The sequence below is a fragment of the Polypterus senegalus genome, chromosome 7, assembly GCF_016835505.1.
Source record: "Polypterus senegalus isolate Bchr_013 chromosome 7, ASM1683550v1, whole genome shotgun sequence".
Taxonomy (NCBI): Eukaryota; Metazoa; Chordata; class Cladistia; order Polypteriformes; family Polypteridae; genus Polypterus; species Polypterus senegalus.
In genome coordinates, this window is record NC_053160.1 from 42406445 (window position 1) to 42426195 (window position 19751).

Consider the following 19751-nt stretch of genomic DNA (forward strand, 5'->3'; position numbering starts at 1 on the left):
CTGTACTTGATTTTTGTTGTTGAATGTGTTTTTGTTTGCTTATGCATAATTTACTATTCAGTAAGTGGTATTTTATGTTCATTATTTACTTATTAGTCTTTTCTTGTATGTTCCTTGTGTTTTAAATCTTGAGCCTAAGGGGGTGGGTGGGGGTCTCCTCATGCAACATTCTGGGAAATTACCGCTAGAGTCTTATAGGCCAGCAACAACTTTAGTACTAGGCTTCAGTACTGATCTTTTTATCTCTGTCTGTGGCTCTCATTTGGATTATGGAATTTCTGCTTTTTTTTTAATTTGACATATTGCTTTGAAATTACATTTATTGGAATAAGAGGTGGATTTGTATTCTTTTGGTTTTTCTTTTAGGCAGACCACTCTAATTATTATAGAAACATTTTTATCATGTCAGATCAGAGGTTTGTATGTTTCCTTCTTTTACTTTTCTGGGTTTATTTGGGATCAGGCTCAACTTTATAGTAGGCTTCAGTGAAGCTTGAAGCTAAACTTTTGAGGCAATTTTCTTTGAGAGCTAGGTAGATCATAACAATAACAATCCCTAAAGCAGAGAGAAGAAATAGAAAAGGGAAGGACTGGGCAGTAACACTATGAAGGCAATGCAGACTACTGGCCAACTAGCCCTCCACCACAGACACTGGAGCTGGAACTGATCTACACCATCAATATTTCAAGCAAAACTAGATTAAAGAAAGAGGATTTCCAGAAATTTACAGAGACCGTTAGGTGATTTAAGGCGAGAAGCTAATATTAGTTTTGCAATAATGGTGCTTAAACAAAATAACCTCTGCTAGATAAAAGAGAATTTAAGTTAGAGTGATCTAGGAAAAGAAATTTATAAGGAAAATGGGAATATTAAAAGAGAGAACAGAGGATGGGCAAATTGAAACATCAGTCCAGAAAGCATATACTAGAAGAAAATCCCAAACCATATGAAGAAGAGTGGCAGGAACATTTAAAAGATACAGATGACAGATGGGATCATCTGCCAAATGCGTAGCATAAAATATACATGGGATAAGGTAAAGGCAATGTGAAAACTTAAACGAAACATGCTCATTATTTGGCTCTTTAGTGGATACAGAGATATTATTAAGTATAGCATTACACAAATTTGGGGAGGTGAAGAGTGATCATATTGCATAAATGAAAATAAAGGTAGGTGGTTTATTTACACCTACACATAAGGATGCCATTGGTTTACAGTTTGGAGACAGACAGCAGGTAAAACTTATAAACCTATAAACAGGTGGAAAACTGCAGTGCTTTAAAAAATATTTATTATTTCTACAAGGCCTCTACCAGGCAGTTAACTAATATAAAAAAAGGTTATTTCTACCGTTTGGAATTTGAAGTTGCCACTGTTCAACATGAGGATAAGAGTGAAAGTCAAAAAGTCAAAAAGGCCACTATGAGGTTGGAAAACAAGAATAAAACCATCAGAGACATTGGTAAAATCTTAGGAACAACTGTCTGGAATATCACTAAGAAGAAAGAGCGCACTGGTGAGCTCAGTAATTGCAAAGGGATTAGTAGGCCAAGGAAGACCTCTATTGCTGATGACAGAAGAATTCTCCCTGTGGTAAAAAAAAAGTCCCAAACACCTGTCTGACAGATCAGAAACAGTCTTCAGGAGGAAGATGTGAATGTGTCAGCGACTACTATCGGTAGAAGACTTCATGAACCACACTGCACTTATTAGCCACAAAAACAGGATGGCGAGATTACAGTTTGCAAAAAAGGACTTAAAAGAACCTGACGGATTCTGGTAAAAAGGTGTTGTGTACAGACAAGACAAAGATAAACTTGTATCAGAGTGAAAGCGAGGGCAAAGTGTGGAGATAAGCATACCAACTTATCTGTAAAACATGGTTGTGCATGGCTTGGGCATGTATGGCTACAACAAGTACTGGCACACTTATCTTTGCTTATAATGCAGAGTTTCTGAGCCTTTATTTATTTGCGGCCCGAGTTTTCATAACAGTTTTAATCGTGCCCCCCTAACGTTTTTTTGAAAGGAGCCCACTAATACCAATTTGTTCTTTTTTAATTAATGATATATCATAGACGCATATTTTATTATACCTACTTAACTTTTATCGACATTTATCTAACTCTATATTTATTTTTCTAGTATCAGAATGTAGTTTAAGTTAATTTGTTTTGGTCTCAATAGATGTATTTTTCATATTTTCTATTCTTGTTTTCTTTTTTTCGCATCTTTGCGCCCCCCTTTTTGAGAACCACTGTTATAATGGAAGTTCCAATGCCTCCAAACTCAATGGACTTCATCCTACAACAAGATAATGATACTAAATATATTGGTTAGGCAACACAGGAGTTTTCATATTTAAAAAACAAAACATTCTTGGACGGCCAAACCAGTCACTAGATTTAAATACAATTGAGAATGCTGTTAATATGCTGAAGAAAAATATTAATGGGGCAAGTCCCCGAAACAAGCAGGAGGTAAAAATGGCTGCATTAGAGGCTTGGTATAGCATCACCAGAGACGATGCTAAGCAGTTGGTGATGTTTATGAATCACAAACTCCAAGCAGTCATTGCTTGCAAAGGATATGCAACAAAGTACTGAATATGACTGCTTTAATATACCTGCCATTGCTGTGTCCAAAGCATTATGGTGCCATGAAATGGGGGAGACCATGCAGAAAAAGTGTTGTCATTTCTACATGGTGACACCAAAATGTATGCAAATTGTCTTAAATGAAAGTCTGCATTGTGCACTTTAATCACGTATGAATTGTTTGATTTGTAATTTCAAACTGTGGAACAGCACGTTAAATCAAGTAAAACATTATGGAGGGCACTGTATCAAATATACAGTACTGTCATTAAAAACTCAATAGTATAATTTCTGGTGTAAAGAAATCCATTGGCCTAGGGAACCACTTAATGTAGTTGAACTGATTTGTAAAGCTTTCTATCACAATGTTTGTAAGTACTAAAAAAGAAAAAAGAAAAATAATCAACCAAACACTGACATTTTCATATATAATTATCAAAACATAAGGTTTTGGTAATTCTTTCTTTACTTTCATTAGTAAATCATTACAAACACTTATAGCAGATGAATAGCTTTAAATACTAAAAGATTTACAACTTATTAATAAATGATTTGTTTAGATATAAACAGGGATTATGTTTTAATGCCTTATTAATGGACTTGTTATAATGTGTTATCATGCAATAAATTACAATAATATTGTTTTAAAGTGTATGTTAACATTTTAACTTTACAAAATACCAATTATTAAATATTCTGAAAATGATAAAAAGTTTTGAAGCAGTTCATGTATTAGTTTATTTTTAATGCAAATCTTAATTCATAATGCTTCTCCCTTTATGAATACAGTTGCATGAATTTATGCATGTCTTTCACATTTGCCTGTAAAAATGAGTCCTACCAGTGAAGGTCTGGGGTCCAGGTGCTTTTTAAAATCTCTTTTAGCCACAAATTACTCCCTTGAGTCATTACTTTTTTTCCAATGCTGACCTCAGGAAGAGTGATTAGTTTTAAGCTTTGACTGCAGGGAAAGATTTATTTAAAAAATGAGCAGCACAGTTATATTCTCTTGGAACACATTCGGAGTACAAAATGCTATGTTATGAAAGAAACAACAAATTTCCATAATATTTTATTATTCTATGGTAGAAATCAATAATTATGTATTTTATAGTGAGTAGGGAGTGTTAGCTTGTGGGTCATTTATACATCAATTTCTAACAATATAATAGTTATTTTGGGACTTGGAGACTATGATGCAGTATTTTGTCAGCACAACACTATTAGAAAAATTCAGCTTAGCAACCATCAATAATATACATAATGTATAATATAAGACCTAGTAACCAGCATGTTATGGAAAAAACTAAAAGCATATGGCATGAAGAATACTAAGTTTAACTTTAAACATCTGATAAGTAAAACTTTTGCCATTGTGACTTTTGTTCATTGTGCATTACAGTATTTAAATCTTAAAAGTGTAATCATTCTATCAGAAAAATATATGCTAAGGAATAAAAAAAGGAGAGTTAACACCAGTACAATCATATTGAAAAAAACCAAATGATCCTGTAAGTGTTGTAAAAACAATTTTGTCTGCACAAAAACAGACAGATGTATGGGCTAGTCTTTTCAAAAAGAAAGAAACATCTATTAAAATGATTAATCAGTTTTCTTCTACATTATTATATTAATGGCATCATTAACTCGGTCAAGTGTCAGCTTAGGTGTGTACTATTGTGTGACCTACAATGGACTTCTACCCTCCTGTTCTGATCTCCTGCCTATCACCTGATACTAACTGTTACCACGAAGTTGAAAAAGTGGGTTAAGAAAATTGATGGATGATATGGCATGAAGCACAAGACCATGAGATACTATGGCAAACATTAACAATTTATCAACAAGCAAGTTAGGAACTGGAGGACAACGTTTTTGGGTTTCATTTATGGAAACGTTTACAACCGAAGTTGTACTGACAAATTATAAGAATGACCAAATCAAGTTGAAGGTGGCTTAGCTTGATTCTGAAGGCAACTTACATGCCAGCAGAATTTGGCAGAGGAAGTGTAAATTTACGGCTATATATACAGAACATAAACTGTATGTGGATCACTTGGCCATTAGGAAAACTGAAAGACAGCTGGACTTTATTGGTAAAACAGAACCTTAATCAGAAATGATGATTTGTGCACTTCAGGCCATAACATCCTGCTGAAGACACTGATGAATTTAAATTGTTTAAAAGGCAACACTGAAATGAGGGGGTGTAGTTAGTTCATAGTTTAACAATCTTCATTCTGTGCATCCTAGAAAGGAGGATGAGGCAAGCTTAAATTCAAGATGATTATGGATAAGGTAAACTTTATTTTTTTTTTTTCTTTCAGGAAACTGAGAGTCAAATCAGGGGTAGAAAAAGTGAAGAAAGTCTACTGCAGAGTAGAAAAAGATGCATAAAGTCCCTTACACACTGTATAGTTGTTAACCTTTAGAATTTATGCTGAACAAGGTATACGAAAATACACATAACCTGAAAAACATTCTGTTGTGTTTTACTGCATATGGCTTGCCTGTCGCAAGCTATGCGGTAGTAACCTGCTTTGTAAAGATTTACACATGGAGTTAAATATTCTTTTAAGCAGCTTGAAATGTATTGTTAGTACAGTATTCTGCTCAGTTTTGAAAATTTCAGGTGTTGACATACTGTATTAAAAGTGGCATGTGTTAAAGTTAACAATGGACAGAATAAAAAAAACAGAGAAACCTCAGTAAAAGCTCAAACATTTCCTTAAAACCCTTTACATAAAATGGCCTTGATGACATCAAGCATTTTCTTTAAATAAATCTTTAACAGGGTCTCTCACCATCTTAATAGTAGCATGTTCCCATCAATAGCCACCATTTGAGATCCTGGCCAGGTGTGACCTGGATTTAGTAAAACATTAACTTTTTAGCTAGTATCAACAAAGCAAAGCTGCCCAGGTGCACTCATTGTTTGTGAATGACTTTTGGCAGCAGTGCAGACTGGAAGAAAAGTGCTTTTTTTTACCAGCCAGCTTTGGTGCTTCAGCTGATAAAAACAATAAAACAAGGTGGAGGGATGTGAAATGCTGTTTCAATAGCCTACAGGCTGGGATGTTCAAAAAATAACTCCAGCTACCTGGATATTATTTTGTGACCAATTATGAAAGAATTCCCCCCTACCCTTTTTCAGGGTCCCCAGTATGCATGAGACTTCCCTTGTTTATGCCTTCAGGGATAACAAACGGGAAGATTATTGAGCTTCATACAAAAAGAAGAGCTTGTGTTCATTCAAATCAATGGGCGCTGTTACTCTGCTGTTTCTTTTGTAAAGTGACAGAAAGATGGAGTAAGCACTGCACATATTACTGACAGGTGTAATTTCACCCTTACTTGAAAGGGCACTACTTAAAAGGAGATAAAAAGCTTCAGTGTGATGAATGAGGAAGAAAATGACATAGGCAGCATTTTAGTGTATCAAGCAATTGTGTCCGGGAAAAGAACTTAGTTAATGTGTTTTTCATAAGTGATAAAAGAATGGAGATTAACTCTGTTATGTGTTGATACAGTACAGTGAAGTATTTGCCCCTTCCTAATTTCCTCTATTACTGGAATTTTTTGACAGTGAATGTTTTCTGGTCTTCAAACAAAACTGATAGTGGATAAAGGGAGCCAACGTGAACAAATGGTACATGTTATTTCTTTCTCCACTTATGTCAATTATTGCATAAACATAGTCATCCAACACCATCTGGCACTGTATGAAAATGTAATTGACCAACACAGGTAATAACTAGTTATACCACCTTTAGCTACAATGACTGCAATCAAAGTCTTAATATAACTCAATACAAGCCTTTCACCTCACTGTGTGGGAAGTTTATCCCATTCCTACTTGCGGAACTGCTTTAACTTAAAACATGAACTACTCGTTTCAGGCCTTGCCACTGTATCTGTATTAGTTTTAGGTCAGGACTTCAAATAGCTCTGTTCTCAAATTTGATTCTTTTCAGGCAGTATGATGAGGAATTGCCATTGAATCACTATCTTGCAACAGGACCCAATAACTTCCACCCAGTTATTGGACATGCTCCTTAAGAATTTTCTCATACAGAGGTGAATTCATGATTCTTCAGTTACATCAAGTAATTCAGGTCCTGAGGCAGCAAAGAATCTCCATAGCCAATCACACACTACCCCCATCATGTTGGACTTCATGATGATTTTACCGTGAAATGCTGCGTTTGTGATATGCTGGACATACTGGAACTGATGTCATCCAAAACATTTCACATTAATATTTCACCTCTCCATAGAACACTTTCCTGAAAAGGTTCAGTATCATTCATTTGCTTCCTTTTAAATGAGAGATTAGCATTTACAACATGTTCTTCTTGGTTAGCAGTGCTTTCTCTCTTGCTGTTCTCCAGCTAATTCCATTTCAAGCCAGGGTTCTTCTGATTGTGGAGTAATCAAAATGATCCTTTGTGGGACAAGAAAATCAAGCAGCTCTTTGGATTTTTTTTAGGACCCTTTGTGACTTCCTAGATGATTTTTATGCTGCACCCTTGGAACAATTTTGTCAGGCCAGCCACTCCTGGGAAAATTCACTACTATTTGAAGTGTTTTCAATTAGAGACAATGGCTCTCACTGTGGTTCAACAACGCTCTGGAGCGTTCCTTGAGGTCCTTTTTCACTTGGAAAGTTGTTAACTGAAGTTTTTGCTGTTCTTTCCTCTGCCATCAACTGGCAATACCTCAGTTATACTCTTAATGGAATTATATTGATATGGCTGTTTTTTTTAATCAGACTGAAACCACTCTGTTTAACCATTTGTTCAAACTAATCTGTATGTTCACCTATGTAAATGATGCATGGTTTATTTATTCCTGTCACTACACTATAGCCGGAAACATCTGCCAGTGCACCTATACTTGGTGAAGAACATTATATAAAAATAACTTTAATTGAATGTGACTGTCAGCTAGCAATAGAACAAGGAGAAGGATATTTTTATAACAAATGATGGGTAAATTATTCAAAATGAGAATCAAAAAGGATACATATATTCTTTTGATTCCTAAACACAGGCTTTTAGATATTTTGCATCCCCTTGGAAAACCCATACAAATCCATGGGATAGCAAGCAAACAACACACAAAAGGCATCCTCACCAGCAATAATAATAAAAAAAAAAACGCTGGCAGGTCACAAATAAAAATGTTTCTCCCTGAGTTAACAAGACAGTAATATGCATTTATTTATTTGGAAAAAAAGACACTTGTCAGAAGTACTTATATAAATTATTTTTAGTTATATACAATACCTCATATAAATACTAGATTACAATGATAAAAGGTCAATTTCAACAGCTCATCTCATGAAAAAAAAATTTCATTTACGTAATGACTTTATATTTTATTATCATCAGTGTGTGTGGGGCTGGTTGTGCATATTGATGGACTAGCATTCAATCCTAGGTAGGAACCTTTCTTGCACCTATTGCTGTGAGTTAAAAAAGATTTTGCTAGTCCATTGCAAGGCACACGGTCACACACATACACCCACATCCAGTCTCAATTGTGCTGGGCCAATTTACTGTTGTTTATTAATCCAACCTGCATATCTTTGGAACGTTACAGGAAAATTGTAGTCCGAAATAGCAAACACACGCAAACATGGGCAAAACATGCAAATTCCACTCAGACAGTATTAAGGCCCACATTCAAACTAAGGACTCTGGAGCTGTGAAACAACACTACTAACCACTATGCCACAATGCGGCCCTTATAAACAAAAATCTATTTCAAATTATATAGCACAGGGCACAGCATGAGATTATATTTCCCACTAAGAAAAGGAAGTTCAATTGCAAAAAAATATTGCACTGAACCATCTTAAAGATATTATGAAATTCTTCAGGGATTAAGAAAACTAATGTCAATTGTTCACAAATCTAGCTGAGGCACTTCTCTCAGTAAAGATTCTTTGGCTTTGTACACTAACTTCAGTCCCTGGCAGGCTTCATGTTTCACCAAAGGTGTAAATTTAATTTAATAGATGTGATCTACAATAATAAATTACTCATCCTACTTTCCCTGAATTTTAAACATAAGGAGGTAATCAACAACTTTTAAGTCTGACCTATTAAGAGACACACTAGTTGCAGCTTCTCTGTGAAACACTGAAATGTTACGAGCCAGTCACATCTTGGGACATCTTTAAGAGGTACTATCATAAAGTAACTCTGCAGCATATATCATGATTGTGTCAAATTTAGAAGATCATTCGTAGTATTTGTTCATAAGGCGAGAATGAATCACTAATTATATATTGATCTGTTGAATTACAAATTTTGTGACAGCATGAAACTTGATTTTATGCTTTTTAGCATTCATTATGACTTGGTACTGAAATGGGAAACATACTGTACAAACCACAAATGCTAGAAACATTTAATTCACATATTTTAGTACATCTCAGCTAATCTTAGGCCACTGACAAAATCAGCACTGTGAAACACCCCTTAAAGGCCCAGACTTAAAAGTTTTTCATCACCCACTTGCACTTCCTGTAAATTTCTGCTTTTGTTTTATTAGTTCTTACCTTTAGCTGTGCTGTCCTTTAGTAAAGCCAATGTCTCATTATGCAACTTCTAGTCAAAGGCTATGTCAAATTTGCTGACTGCTGTTAATGATCTTGTCACCAGCCTATATTAATTTACACAACTGAAAATTAATAGGCATGTCAAATTTAGTGTCAGCATGACAACTTTCCAGCACATTCAAACCCACCCTTTTTTTCTGACAGCCAATAATTCCTCTCAGGGATTAGTACAGTTTACCTACAAAAATCTTGCTGCCTGATGGAGGTGGTGATGTACAAAGGGTTAACTAAAACGGCAAGTTCAGGCATGGTCTCAGCCTTTTTATTTATTTTTTCTATTCTGTCATGGTACTTGAAAACATGAGACATCAGACAGACAAGCTTCTCTTCTGTTTGTGAGGTCCAAAGCACCTACATTCCATCCATCCATCCATTATCCATCCATCCATTTTCTAACCCGCTGAATCCGAATACAGGGTCACGGGGGTCTGCTGGAGCCATTCCCAGCCAACACAGGGTGCAAGGCAGGAAACAAACCCCGGGCAGGGCGCCAGCCCACCGCAGCACCTACACTCCTTATTCCTCATTTCTGAATTATATGCATTGTACTTCAGGGTGTCAGTTCTCATTCATACAGAGCCTGTCCCTATAATGAAAGACAAAGTCAAAAATGTTTGATTATGTTGGGATGAGTCACAGAGTAATTGATGTGAATCACTGGGTATGTCAGACCTTTAAAGAAGATTGCTACTGACTGCCCTTGACCTGCCAAGATTATATAAATGAAGCCTACAAATAAAAATCTTTGAAAAGTCATTTACTTATAGTATGGCCTTAAAGGTCTTCCAATAACCTTGCGCAACTGTTTAACAAATTGCATCCAACCTACTATACTGTTGGTAATGTAATGACTCAAAGCTGTTTGTTCTATAATTCAATAGCAACTTTGTGTTCAACTTGCTGAGGTGCTCAGAGTTGAAATACATGTTTCCATTTCTAATTTCCATATCATACTGTAACTAGTAGTTGAGCTACAGTATGATGGTCTATTTGCCAATAAACTGAGCAGTTCTATAATCAGTGACAGACCACCACTGGATAATGTACCAACCTGTGTGTGCTTTGTTAAACCATGTCATGATCAGTGCTGTAGGAAATTTGGTTTGATTTCGCTTTGATCAATATCTTGGCAATATTAAATTTCTTTGGCCTATTGCCAACTCACTTTGCCCAAAATAAATTCCAGACATACATACATCCAAATTGTGTTATTCTCAATGACATGTTTCTACACTAACTGTACACTTTGCTATTAGTCTTGCTAATCTAACACTAGCTTACCATGTCCTATAACCCCTTTTTTAACTTACTGTATGGACAACGTACCATTTAAAGCACTACAACCATTAAATGCCACTCAGACTACTCAGTGTATTTAATCAGGAAATAAAGGTGTAGTTGTATTTCATGATAATAAACAGGAAATCAAAATGTAAATCTAGAATGAAACACACAATGACAAACAAAGACCCTTACAATCTGGCACAAAAAATGTAAATGGAATAGTGGATGGTGAACGTATAGTCTAACTAATCCTTTCATGAATACTCTTAAAACAGCACCAGACTTTACTGTTTTAAAACTTTAAACTGAATCATGATGCCAAAGCTGATTTTAAGTCAAAAGGATAAGCAATCACCCAGAAAAGAATGCTAAGGTACTTAGTAAGAGTGTTATATTTTGCCTTAGGAAAGACTTGTTTAGAGAAAAACCATATTACAACATAAGTGGGTAACCCACACAAGTGTATCTGTAGGCAGTAATAAATGTGATTCTTGTGCTTGCACTGCATATATAAATTATGACTAGTTGTTTAAATTTTAAATGAGAGTTAACCATATTCCAAAATATATTCTTCTTCAAACTTCCTTTCATTGTCTGAAAATAGTTTATATTATTCATATGAATGAATAAAAACACTTAAAAATAAAACGTAAAATTTGATCTTTCAAACTAATTTATGACAAAGTGAATAAAAAAATCTGAAATAATCAAACATTAATGTCTGAATTATAAAGTGTAACATGCAAATGTTCTTGCTGTAGCTAAAAGCCATGTGTTTCAACAGGCCATCATAAAAAGCCAAAAAGCCTTGTACAGTATATATTACACAACTGGGTGGTCTTATTACTGAACCTTATCAAAGATTAATATCAGAAATACGAACCTTGGAAGGAAAGCATTTTTTTAATAAAAGGGTCACAAATCTTAAATTTCTTAATGGAGGAAATGAAAAAGACAAGAAAGCCTTGTCAACAAAGAGCAATAGAGAAAAACACGCAGAAAAGATATGTTCTTTGAGGTAAATCTTTGGCTGGTAAATGACACTGAGGAACAAGTACAAAATTGTGAAGCTAACATATATATGCAAGTGTGAAAAATTAACTACTTTTGCTTTTAAGTTAAATCATTAGCTTTGTTTCTTGCAAAAACATGTTCTAACAATAAAGATATGATTAGCTGCAATTCTTTTAGTTTACACACACACACTTTATCTATTGCTATTATGTACACATAACATATTATGTAATTTAGAACATATAAATATAACTAATCTTTTTATTTTCCTTTCCCTTCAATGCAATAGAGACTCATTACAAATCAGAATGGGGGACACCTCTCGGAATTTCTTCCATGCACTTTTCATTCTGCCAATCACTAATGTCAGATAAAATGAAATGTACAGATCTCGACTTGAAGAATACGAGGAGCATGGAGAGTGAGGAAAACAATTTGGGACCTGGCTAAACCTGAAAAATGTCTGTTAAACAAGTGATGTTGATAATGATGTTTTTTTCTTTAGAAGTCTATAAAGATGTAAAAATATAATTTGTGTTCCGTTTTAACAGAATTATGAAATATAAATATCACTTCAGTTTCAATCAACTCCCTGAGATCCAATTCTCAGCAGCATTCTCCAAGTGCATCTGGGCAATTCTCACACACTTTTAAGATACAACCTCTTCTATGTGGAACACACTTAGGAGGCATCTTAACTACTATACAGTATATGGTCAAACCATCTCAGCCAGGCTCATCCCAACCTCAAGAAGCAGTGGTCCTACTCCAGTATCGTCCTGCGTAGCTGAGCTTCTCATATAGCCAATAACCTTATTTGATCTGCTTATACTTAAGATTTCTTTCTTTCTTGTACATGCTACAGAAAACATAGGTCAAAGGTGGGGGTATAAATTAACTTTGTCGTCTGAAGACGTCTGTCTCACTTTTCCATCATAGGCTGGAAAAAACATCACTAAACATCTGCTACAGCAGTACTTTATTTGACCGTCTCAAGGGTATCTCTATATTCACTTACGAACAAGACCCCAGGGTATTCGATATCCTTCATCTGAGTACCTGTTCACCACTTACTCACAAGAAGCGAGTCACTCTTTACTGGGAAAGAACCAGATTTGGATTATCAAATTCTTATTATAGTTGCATCAGACTTAGTTGCAAGCTGTTTCAGTGCACATCAGTGACTTTAGACAGATACGCCCAAGATGACAACATACCATACAGAAACAGTAGAGATGCAGCCCTTAGATTAAAAAAATATCATATTTTTCCAGAGGAAACAAGACACATCCTTTGGTGAGTCCCACATTCACATTAAAGATGTATTCAAAGTATTCAAACTTAGCTCTCAGTGAAAAACATGAACAATACAGTATGCATGAATAGGCTTGGAACACTGTACTCTTCTAATTCTTTCAACGATATATCTTGGGGTACACATGTAGAGAGGAATGGCAAATTTTTATGTCCCACTGTTTGACAGTCAAAGTAGAATCCTTTTTTTTCCCTCCTGATTCTCAAGTTAGGCAATTAGACAGATATACATAACCAGTACTTTGAACATTTTTACTTGAGTCTCATCAACTACTGCTGACTCCCAACTATTTAGCTTTTTTTGCACAGCTTTGACCTCATCCACAGAAACACTCAACCAGTGCTTCTGGGAACCTATTAGATGACTCATGGACGGTAGAATGGGCGTCACCCATGCTGTTTTCAATAGTGCTGGGCATGTTGCCAACAGGTGGAAGAAGCAATCTGAGGAACTCATAAAGTTGATTAAATCAATAAAATTATAGTATGAAACAATTTTACAAGTATTCAAAAAACATGTTATTGTTTTTGTACTGCTGAAACTGTTATACCTACAGAATGAATTTAACTTTGTCACTTAAACAACTGTATTAAGGAAGTGGGAATATTTTCATTGCAGTGAGCAGGTTGAAATTAAATGTCATTAATTTCCATTTGCACAGTGATGCATATTTTGACATAGACTTGTCAAAAGATACGACACCCATGTGTATTCATTAGTGCAGTTGGCAGCTGTTCTAGTACAATGATAATATTTCCTTCTTCATATCCATAAATTTAGTGGATAATAACAGCCATCTGTCTGCCCAATAGTAACAAACACAATGGTTATCACATTGTGAACTACAATAAGAAACCTGTGACTAAAGTAAAAAGTTATTCATGCGAAAGAGATGGCTTGATCATTCATGACTCTACATCTTATACTAGTGCAGATTATATCTGATAGACAAGGCTATAGACTCCAAACATTGGATAATTTAACTTTTCAAAACGTTTGATTAAGAAAATCACAAATGCAGTTTAAATCCTTAGCTTGCCCAGAAACACAACCTACTTGCACATTTCAAATGTCACGCATGTGCACTCGGGAGACAGTTTTAGGGCTCTGATGATGGTAGTTACAGTCTGTTTCAACTCTGCTTTAAGACGGACAGAGGGTTTTTAAGTAATCAACAGAAGTCAGGACACCTGTGCAAATTGTTTGTTTCAACTTGAAAGACTTAATTTACTTTAATTGCTGCAGAACATCTCTAGATTGTATGATATTAGTTGTTCCCTGAAGAAGGCCCATTTGTAATATCCTGAAATTTCCTTTTTTTTCAGATTTTCTAACCTAAACTTTATACCTCTAGCAGTTTACCGCCTACCTTTTTGCCATTGTAGGTTATTCATTGCATTTCAACTGATTAAATTTGAAGAAAAACTGGAAAACTTGAGGAGTTGTAAAACGTTTGACTGATAGTGTATACTGTATAAACTAAAAATCAACTTACAGTCATTTTCCCACTGCGGTTAGCTTCTTCTCTTTGTGCCAGAGCTTTAAGGAAGTCATCTTTCAGCTCCTTTCCTGCACTTTCCAGTGTCCTGGAACAGGATTAAATAAAAAAAAAAAAAAACTCATAAAATGGTAAAAAAAAAACACATACACACATATAATGTGACATTCCCTACTGTTACAGTGTGCTGTGATATCAATGGTCTGCTATTACAGTTTTAAAGAATTGTACTTAGGATTAAAAGTATCTAGTTAGCACATTTAACATAGTTTTGTTTTTCAGCTTCAAAAATAAAGTTATCAACTGAAGGTTATACTGTAGAGGAGAGGCACAGAAGACAATAGTAAATATTTATATGGCTTTACCAGACCACTCACTACAAGTTCCAAACAGTAATTTCATATTATTAGACATCTCACTTGCATCACATTTGTTCATGTTAGTTTTATTCCGAAATTAGGTAGGCCTGCATGTAATCATTCAGTCATTTTTAACCCTGTGAGTCAGGGGTCACCAAAATAAGCTACAAACAATCTAGCAGGACTAATGCACTGAAATCATACAATTTAAAGGGTCTGAAGTCCAGCAAAGCACTTCCTCATTTCCTACAGAATCTTTTTATTTCTTGCATCCATAATAAAAGGAAGAAAGATATTGGGCTTATCCAGACACTAGTAGTTTCTGGCAGTCCAATCCCATACTCTATGTAGCAACATTTGCTGAACATGATTAAGGGGGCCCAGTCCTCTAAATATAAGTGCACTCAAACAGTTCAGTCCCCAAATTTTACCACTCACTATCCTCCCATGTCTGGAGCACTAAGCACAATGAATGGAACTATAGAGAGACCCCTTACCAGTTATTGTATTTTTTTTTTTTACCTGTGTCTTTTATTAGTACTTGTGGTGCTGTTTTTTTTTTTTTGTTTGTTTTGTTTTCTTTAGGGCTTGAAAGAAGTTTAGTGAAACGTTTGGTTTCCTTCTGTTTGTATGTTCCTATATGCTGTCACAATTTTGTCAATTTGTGCAATATTGCTTTGCTTCTGACAACACGGTGTCATACTAGTGTGTGCTGCTGCTAAACATATCCTGCATACTGAGTTTGAATCCCAAGTCCTGTCATTTTCTGTATGGAGTTTTCAGGTTATTTCCAGTATTTGGGTGTGATTTCAATTGTCCTCCTATCACATTGAAGCTGATTAAGTGGACTAAGTTAATTGCCTGGCATACTTTCTCAGTTCTAGAATCCACTCAATGGTATCACAAGTAACCTAACCACTGCACACTACTTGTAAATTGAATACCTTCATATCATAAAAAAGTCATCTCATTTTGGTGGGGTAAAGGAAGACCTTCCAGTCCCCTTCTCCTGCACATGCCTGGACAGTTGCAGCTAAGTACTGCCCACCAGTTGCAAACAAGAGACCACTGGACTATAAATGAGTCCCAAATGAGAACTCATCTATGGATATTACAGATTCAAAAAATGCAATGGCGTGCTTCAATATGTGTAACATAACACTTGCTGTCTCCAAACACCCAACTCCGAAGAGCACTTGGGCTGATACACATTAGGAAAAAATCACCAAACTCTGGTCTTTTTGTATTTATCTCAAACTACCATTTATATATTACAAACTCTGTGATAGACTGATATACCCATATCTGTGACATTCCTGCTAACCCTAGTGATGACAAAACTCTCAGGATCTGAATATAAAGAATTCAGTATGACAAAATGAAAATTCTACCTGCTTTTGATGTAACATGTGCACTCACTCAAACTTCTGTTTAAAGGCAAACTGAATATTGGTGTCAGATGGATGGTCATTTGCTATATTACACAGAATATATTCTCAGTTTCTTTCTCATATTTAACTGTGTTATATCTGATGTAAAAAACTACAAGACCACTGTCTAGTCACTATGGGAATTGACGGCTAAAGAATCAACTGAAAAGCTGTTGTATTGAGAAAGATATTCAGAATCAGAATCAGAAAACTTTATTAATCCCGAAGGAAATTACTTATGTTACGACATGTTACGATAAGAGCAAGTATAAAGTAATCATGTCAATATAAATAAAGTACAGTATAATAAATGTAAGTATCAAACTAGAGTTCAGAGTGTTGCACCTTGAGTTAATATTGCACATTCTGAGAACAAATAAGGTTATTCTCATGTGAAGAGAAGATAATTTATTGCACAAGAACAGATAGTATGTTGCACATTTCAAGTATTTGAAAAATGTACCTGGATATCCAATAAAGAAAAAGGGTAATAGCTTAAAGTATGGTTGAGTGACCGGAAAAGGAGTTATAGAGTCTGATGGCTGTGGAGAGGAAGGAGTTTCTGTGATGTTCAGTGGAGCACTTGATGCTAGTCAGTCTACTGCTGAAAACGCTCCTCTGTCCAACCACAACACTATGAAGTGGGTGATTAGCATTTTCAATAATAGACCAAAGCCTAGACAACATTCTCTGATCTGCCACAGTTTCCAAGCTGTCCAGTTTCTCTCATACCACAGAGGAAGCCTTCTGAATTAGTTTGTTTAATAGAGTTATAAGGAAAGTTTCAAACCACTACTGTAATTATGTTGACTTACAAAGCTGCTGTAATTTCACTGTAGAAACCATTAGGCTACTGTTGTTAAATATTAGAAATTTTATTGGTGTAATCTGTGTGCGTAATGTGTGCCTACATAATGTGTGTTTTTTCTTTACCAAATCAAGTAACAGTGTTAAAGTCTGGAAAGCAACCATGATTAATTAAGTGTATAGCATGCTACAGCTCATATCACTGGCCATTTTGCAAACAAGGAGTGTATAAACCTAATTATATGTACAGTGTTTAAATTAATTTAAAAATCACTTCATCTTTGCAAGTGATTGCATATGACCCGTACGCTTCATTATAAACAGCTGTAAATTTGTAACATGCCTGATATTGGTTAAGTACACTATAGTAAGTTATTTCAAATTATCTCTAAGAATGCATTTTATTTGACCAAAATATATGTGTATGTACAGTATGTTAGACAGTATCCACATTATGTTAGACCAAAAATTAGTTTGAGAATGATATGAAATAATGACGCATATAAGGTTATAATAAACCAATTATTTAACAGCATTTGCATAAAACACAGGGGGGAACATTCGCTACAGAAAAACCTGCTAAGAAATGACCAATGAAAAGCTTGTAATGGAGTGCCACTAACATCCAGCTCCTCCCCATTCTGTAGGCTGCAGTGAGGACAGATTCTTTCAAGGTACAATGATTTGTATGCTCATACTTGACATTTTGCCTGACACTATTATGAAGAACTGTTCTTTGAATATGTTTTGAGCTTTCAGTTAGCTTGAATGAGCCTTGTCTTTTTTCTCTGAAATTTCTTATCAACAAGGTCTATTGGCCAACAGGGACACTTCTGCTCACTATACTGCATGTTTTTTTCTTTTCATTCTATTTTCAGTAAACTACAAAGTCTACACTGCATGAATATCTCAGCAGGGCAGTTGCTTGTGAACTGCTGGAACTACCACATCTCGCACTGACAATGATAACAGTCAAAGCCACTAAAATCTTGCCCATTGTTAAGTTTATAGTTGAACAGTGAGTAAACTTCTTGATCATGTCTGCATGTTATATACTCTGAACTGTGGGCACTCGATTAACTATTTGGGTGCGCATGCTGTTTACATCATCAAGGTATACCTAATAAAGTGGCCATGAGTATACAGTATATTTAAAAATGTACTTCTTTGCTAATCACTAACTAGACAGGACTGTATTCTGATATCAAAGCAAATGAAAAGAGACTAATTATAAGCACTGACTTAATTATGGTTAATTTAACAGTATCCATGGATATAAAGAGAACTAGTGGCAGTTTACATCATATAAAACTAACTATACCAAGTCATTTTTTCATTTTCAACAGTGAAATCAAAGATTATATTTGTGGAGATTATTTCAGAACGGAACAGATTTCGTTTTTATTAAAATGCACAAATCATTTGGGAAACTTCAGTCAGTATTAATTTAATTCTTCCAAAGATTATGTGTGATATATATTTTTTTTGCTATTTTGACAGCTTTTTACACTTTGCTTGGCTGATCTCCATGGAAATGCAGCTTTGGCAAAAGCTGAAACTTCCGCACCTGATAAAACATTGGCACTAGTGTTTCAAACAGTTAACACTGAACTATTCCTAATAGAGATTTTGTCGCTCATCCAAAATTCACTCAGTGCTGTGCTAACCTCATAAATCCCTTGCAAGTAAACAAGAAATTGAGACATTTTGTATGCTTGAACAGTTTATAATCAAGTTTGTCTGTTTTTGAGAAAGCTACATTTTCAGTTTAAGCTATAAATTCTTTTTAGTACAGTTAATTCTGTCAAGAAATTAATTTTAAGAGTTTTTGGATGTTATGTTCACACTCACTACCCTGTTCTGTAATTCTCACTGCCAACTTCTAGCTCATCCAGGTATTACCTACAAGTACCAACCACATGACAGACAATACACCTGACTCTCAGTATTTATCATCCACTTTCTCTTTTAAGTAGTATTTTACATTTAGCTGAATTCTGAAGATCTAAACGAGCATTTTATAAATGAAGAAATACCAATATGAATAACATTATGCTATAGACCTCCAATTAACAGTTTCAAAATACAATTTTATAACAGCGTCCTAAAAAGAATGTATTGATGAGTATTGTTGTAGTGATAGATGGAGTTTATTATACAAATATGAACTGAAAAAACCCAAGTGCAAGAAGTAAAATGTATAAATGTAATCATTTATTTTATGCAAAACTACAAACAGAGGCAAAATCTGTCTAGATTTAGTGTCTCATAATTATATCACAATTAGGGACACAGAGGTTATTGGGATCATTTTGATCGAAAACACAATATAGTTCAGAATTTATAGGTAGAGCGGCACGGTGGCACAGTGGTAGCACTGCTGCCTCGCAGTTAGGAGACCCGGGTTCGCTTCCCGGGTCCTCCATGCGTGGAGATTGCATGTTCTCCCCGTGTCTGGTGGGTTTCCTCCAGGCGCTCCGGTTTCTTCCCACAGTCCAAAGACATGCAAGCTAGGTGGATTGGCGATTCTAAATTGGCCCTAGTGTGTGTTTGTGTGTGTCCTGTGGTGGGTTGGCACCCTGCCCGGGATTGGTTCCTGCCTTGTGCCCTGTGTTGGCTGGGATTGGCTCCAGCAGACCCCCGTGACCCTGTTCGGATTCAGCGGGTTGGAAAATGGATGGATGGATGTATAGGTACAGCCAAGCCAGAAAAAGTTAAATATTAAATTTCAAATCAGTAATGCAAATTTCAAGCAGATGAAAGAATGCCTCAAAGAACTGGCACAAGCTCCCAGAATTGGAGAGGGCTAAGGAGC

The 19751-nt window shown here is 35.4% G+C and overlaps 1 protein-coding gene across 1 annotated transcript in view; it reads right to left on the bottom strand.

The window, feature by feature from the left end:
* Nucleotides 1-19751, bottom strand: part of cfap299 (cilia and flagella associated protein 299) — a 358409-nt gene that overhangs the window by 192900 nt on the left and 145758 nt on the right. The window contains exon 3 of the mRNA XM_039758533.1: nt 14338-14428. Coding sequence (XP_039614467.1) covers nt 14338-14428 — 91 coding nt within the window. The remainder of the gene's footprint in view (nt 1-14337; nt 14429-19751) is intronic.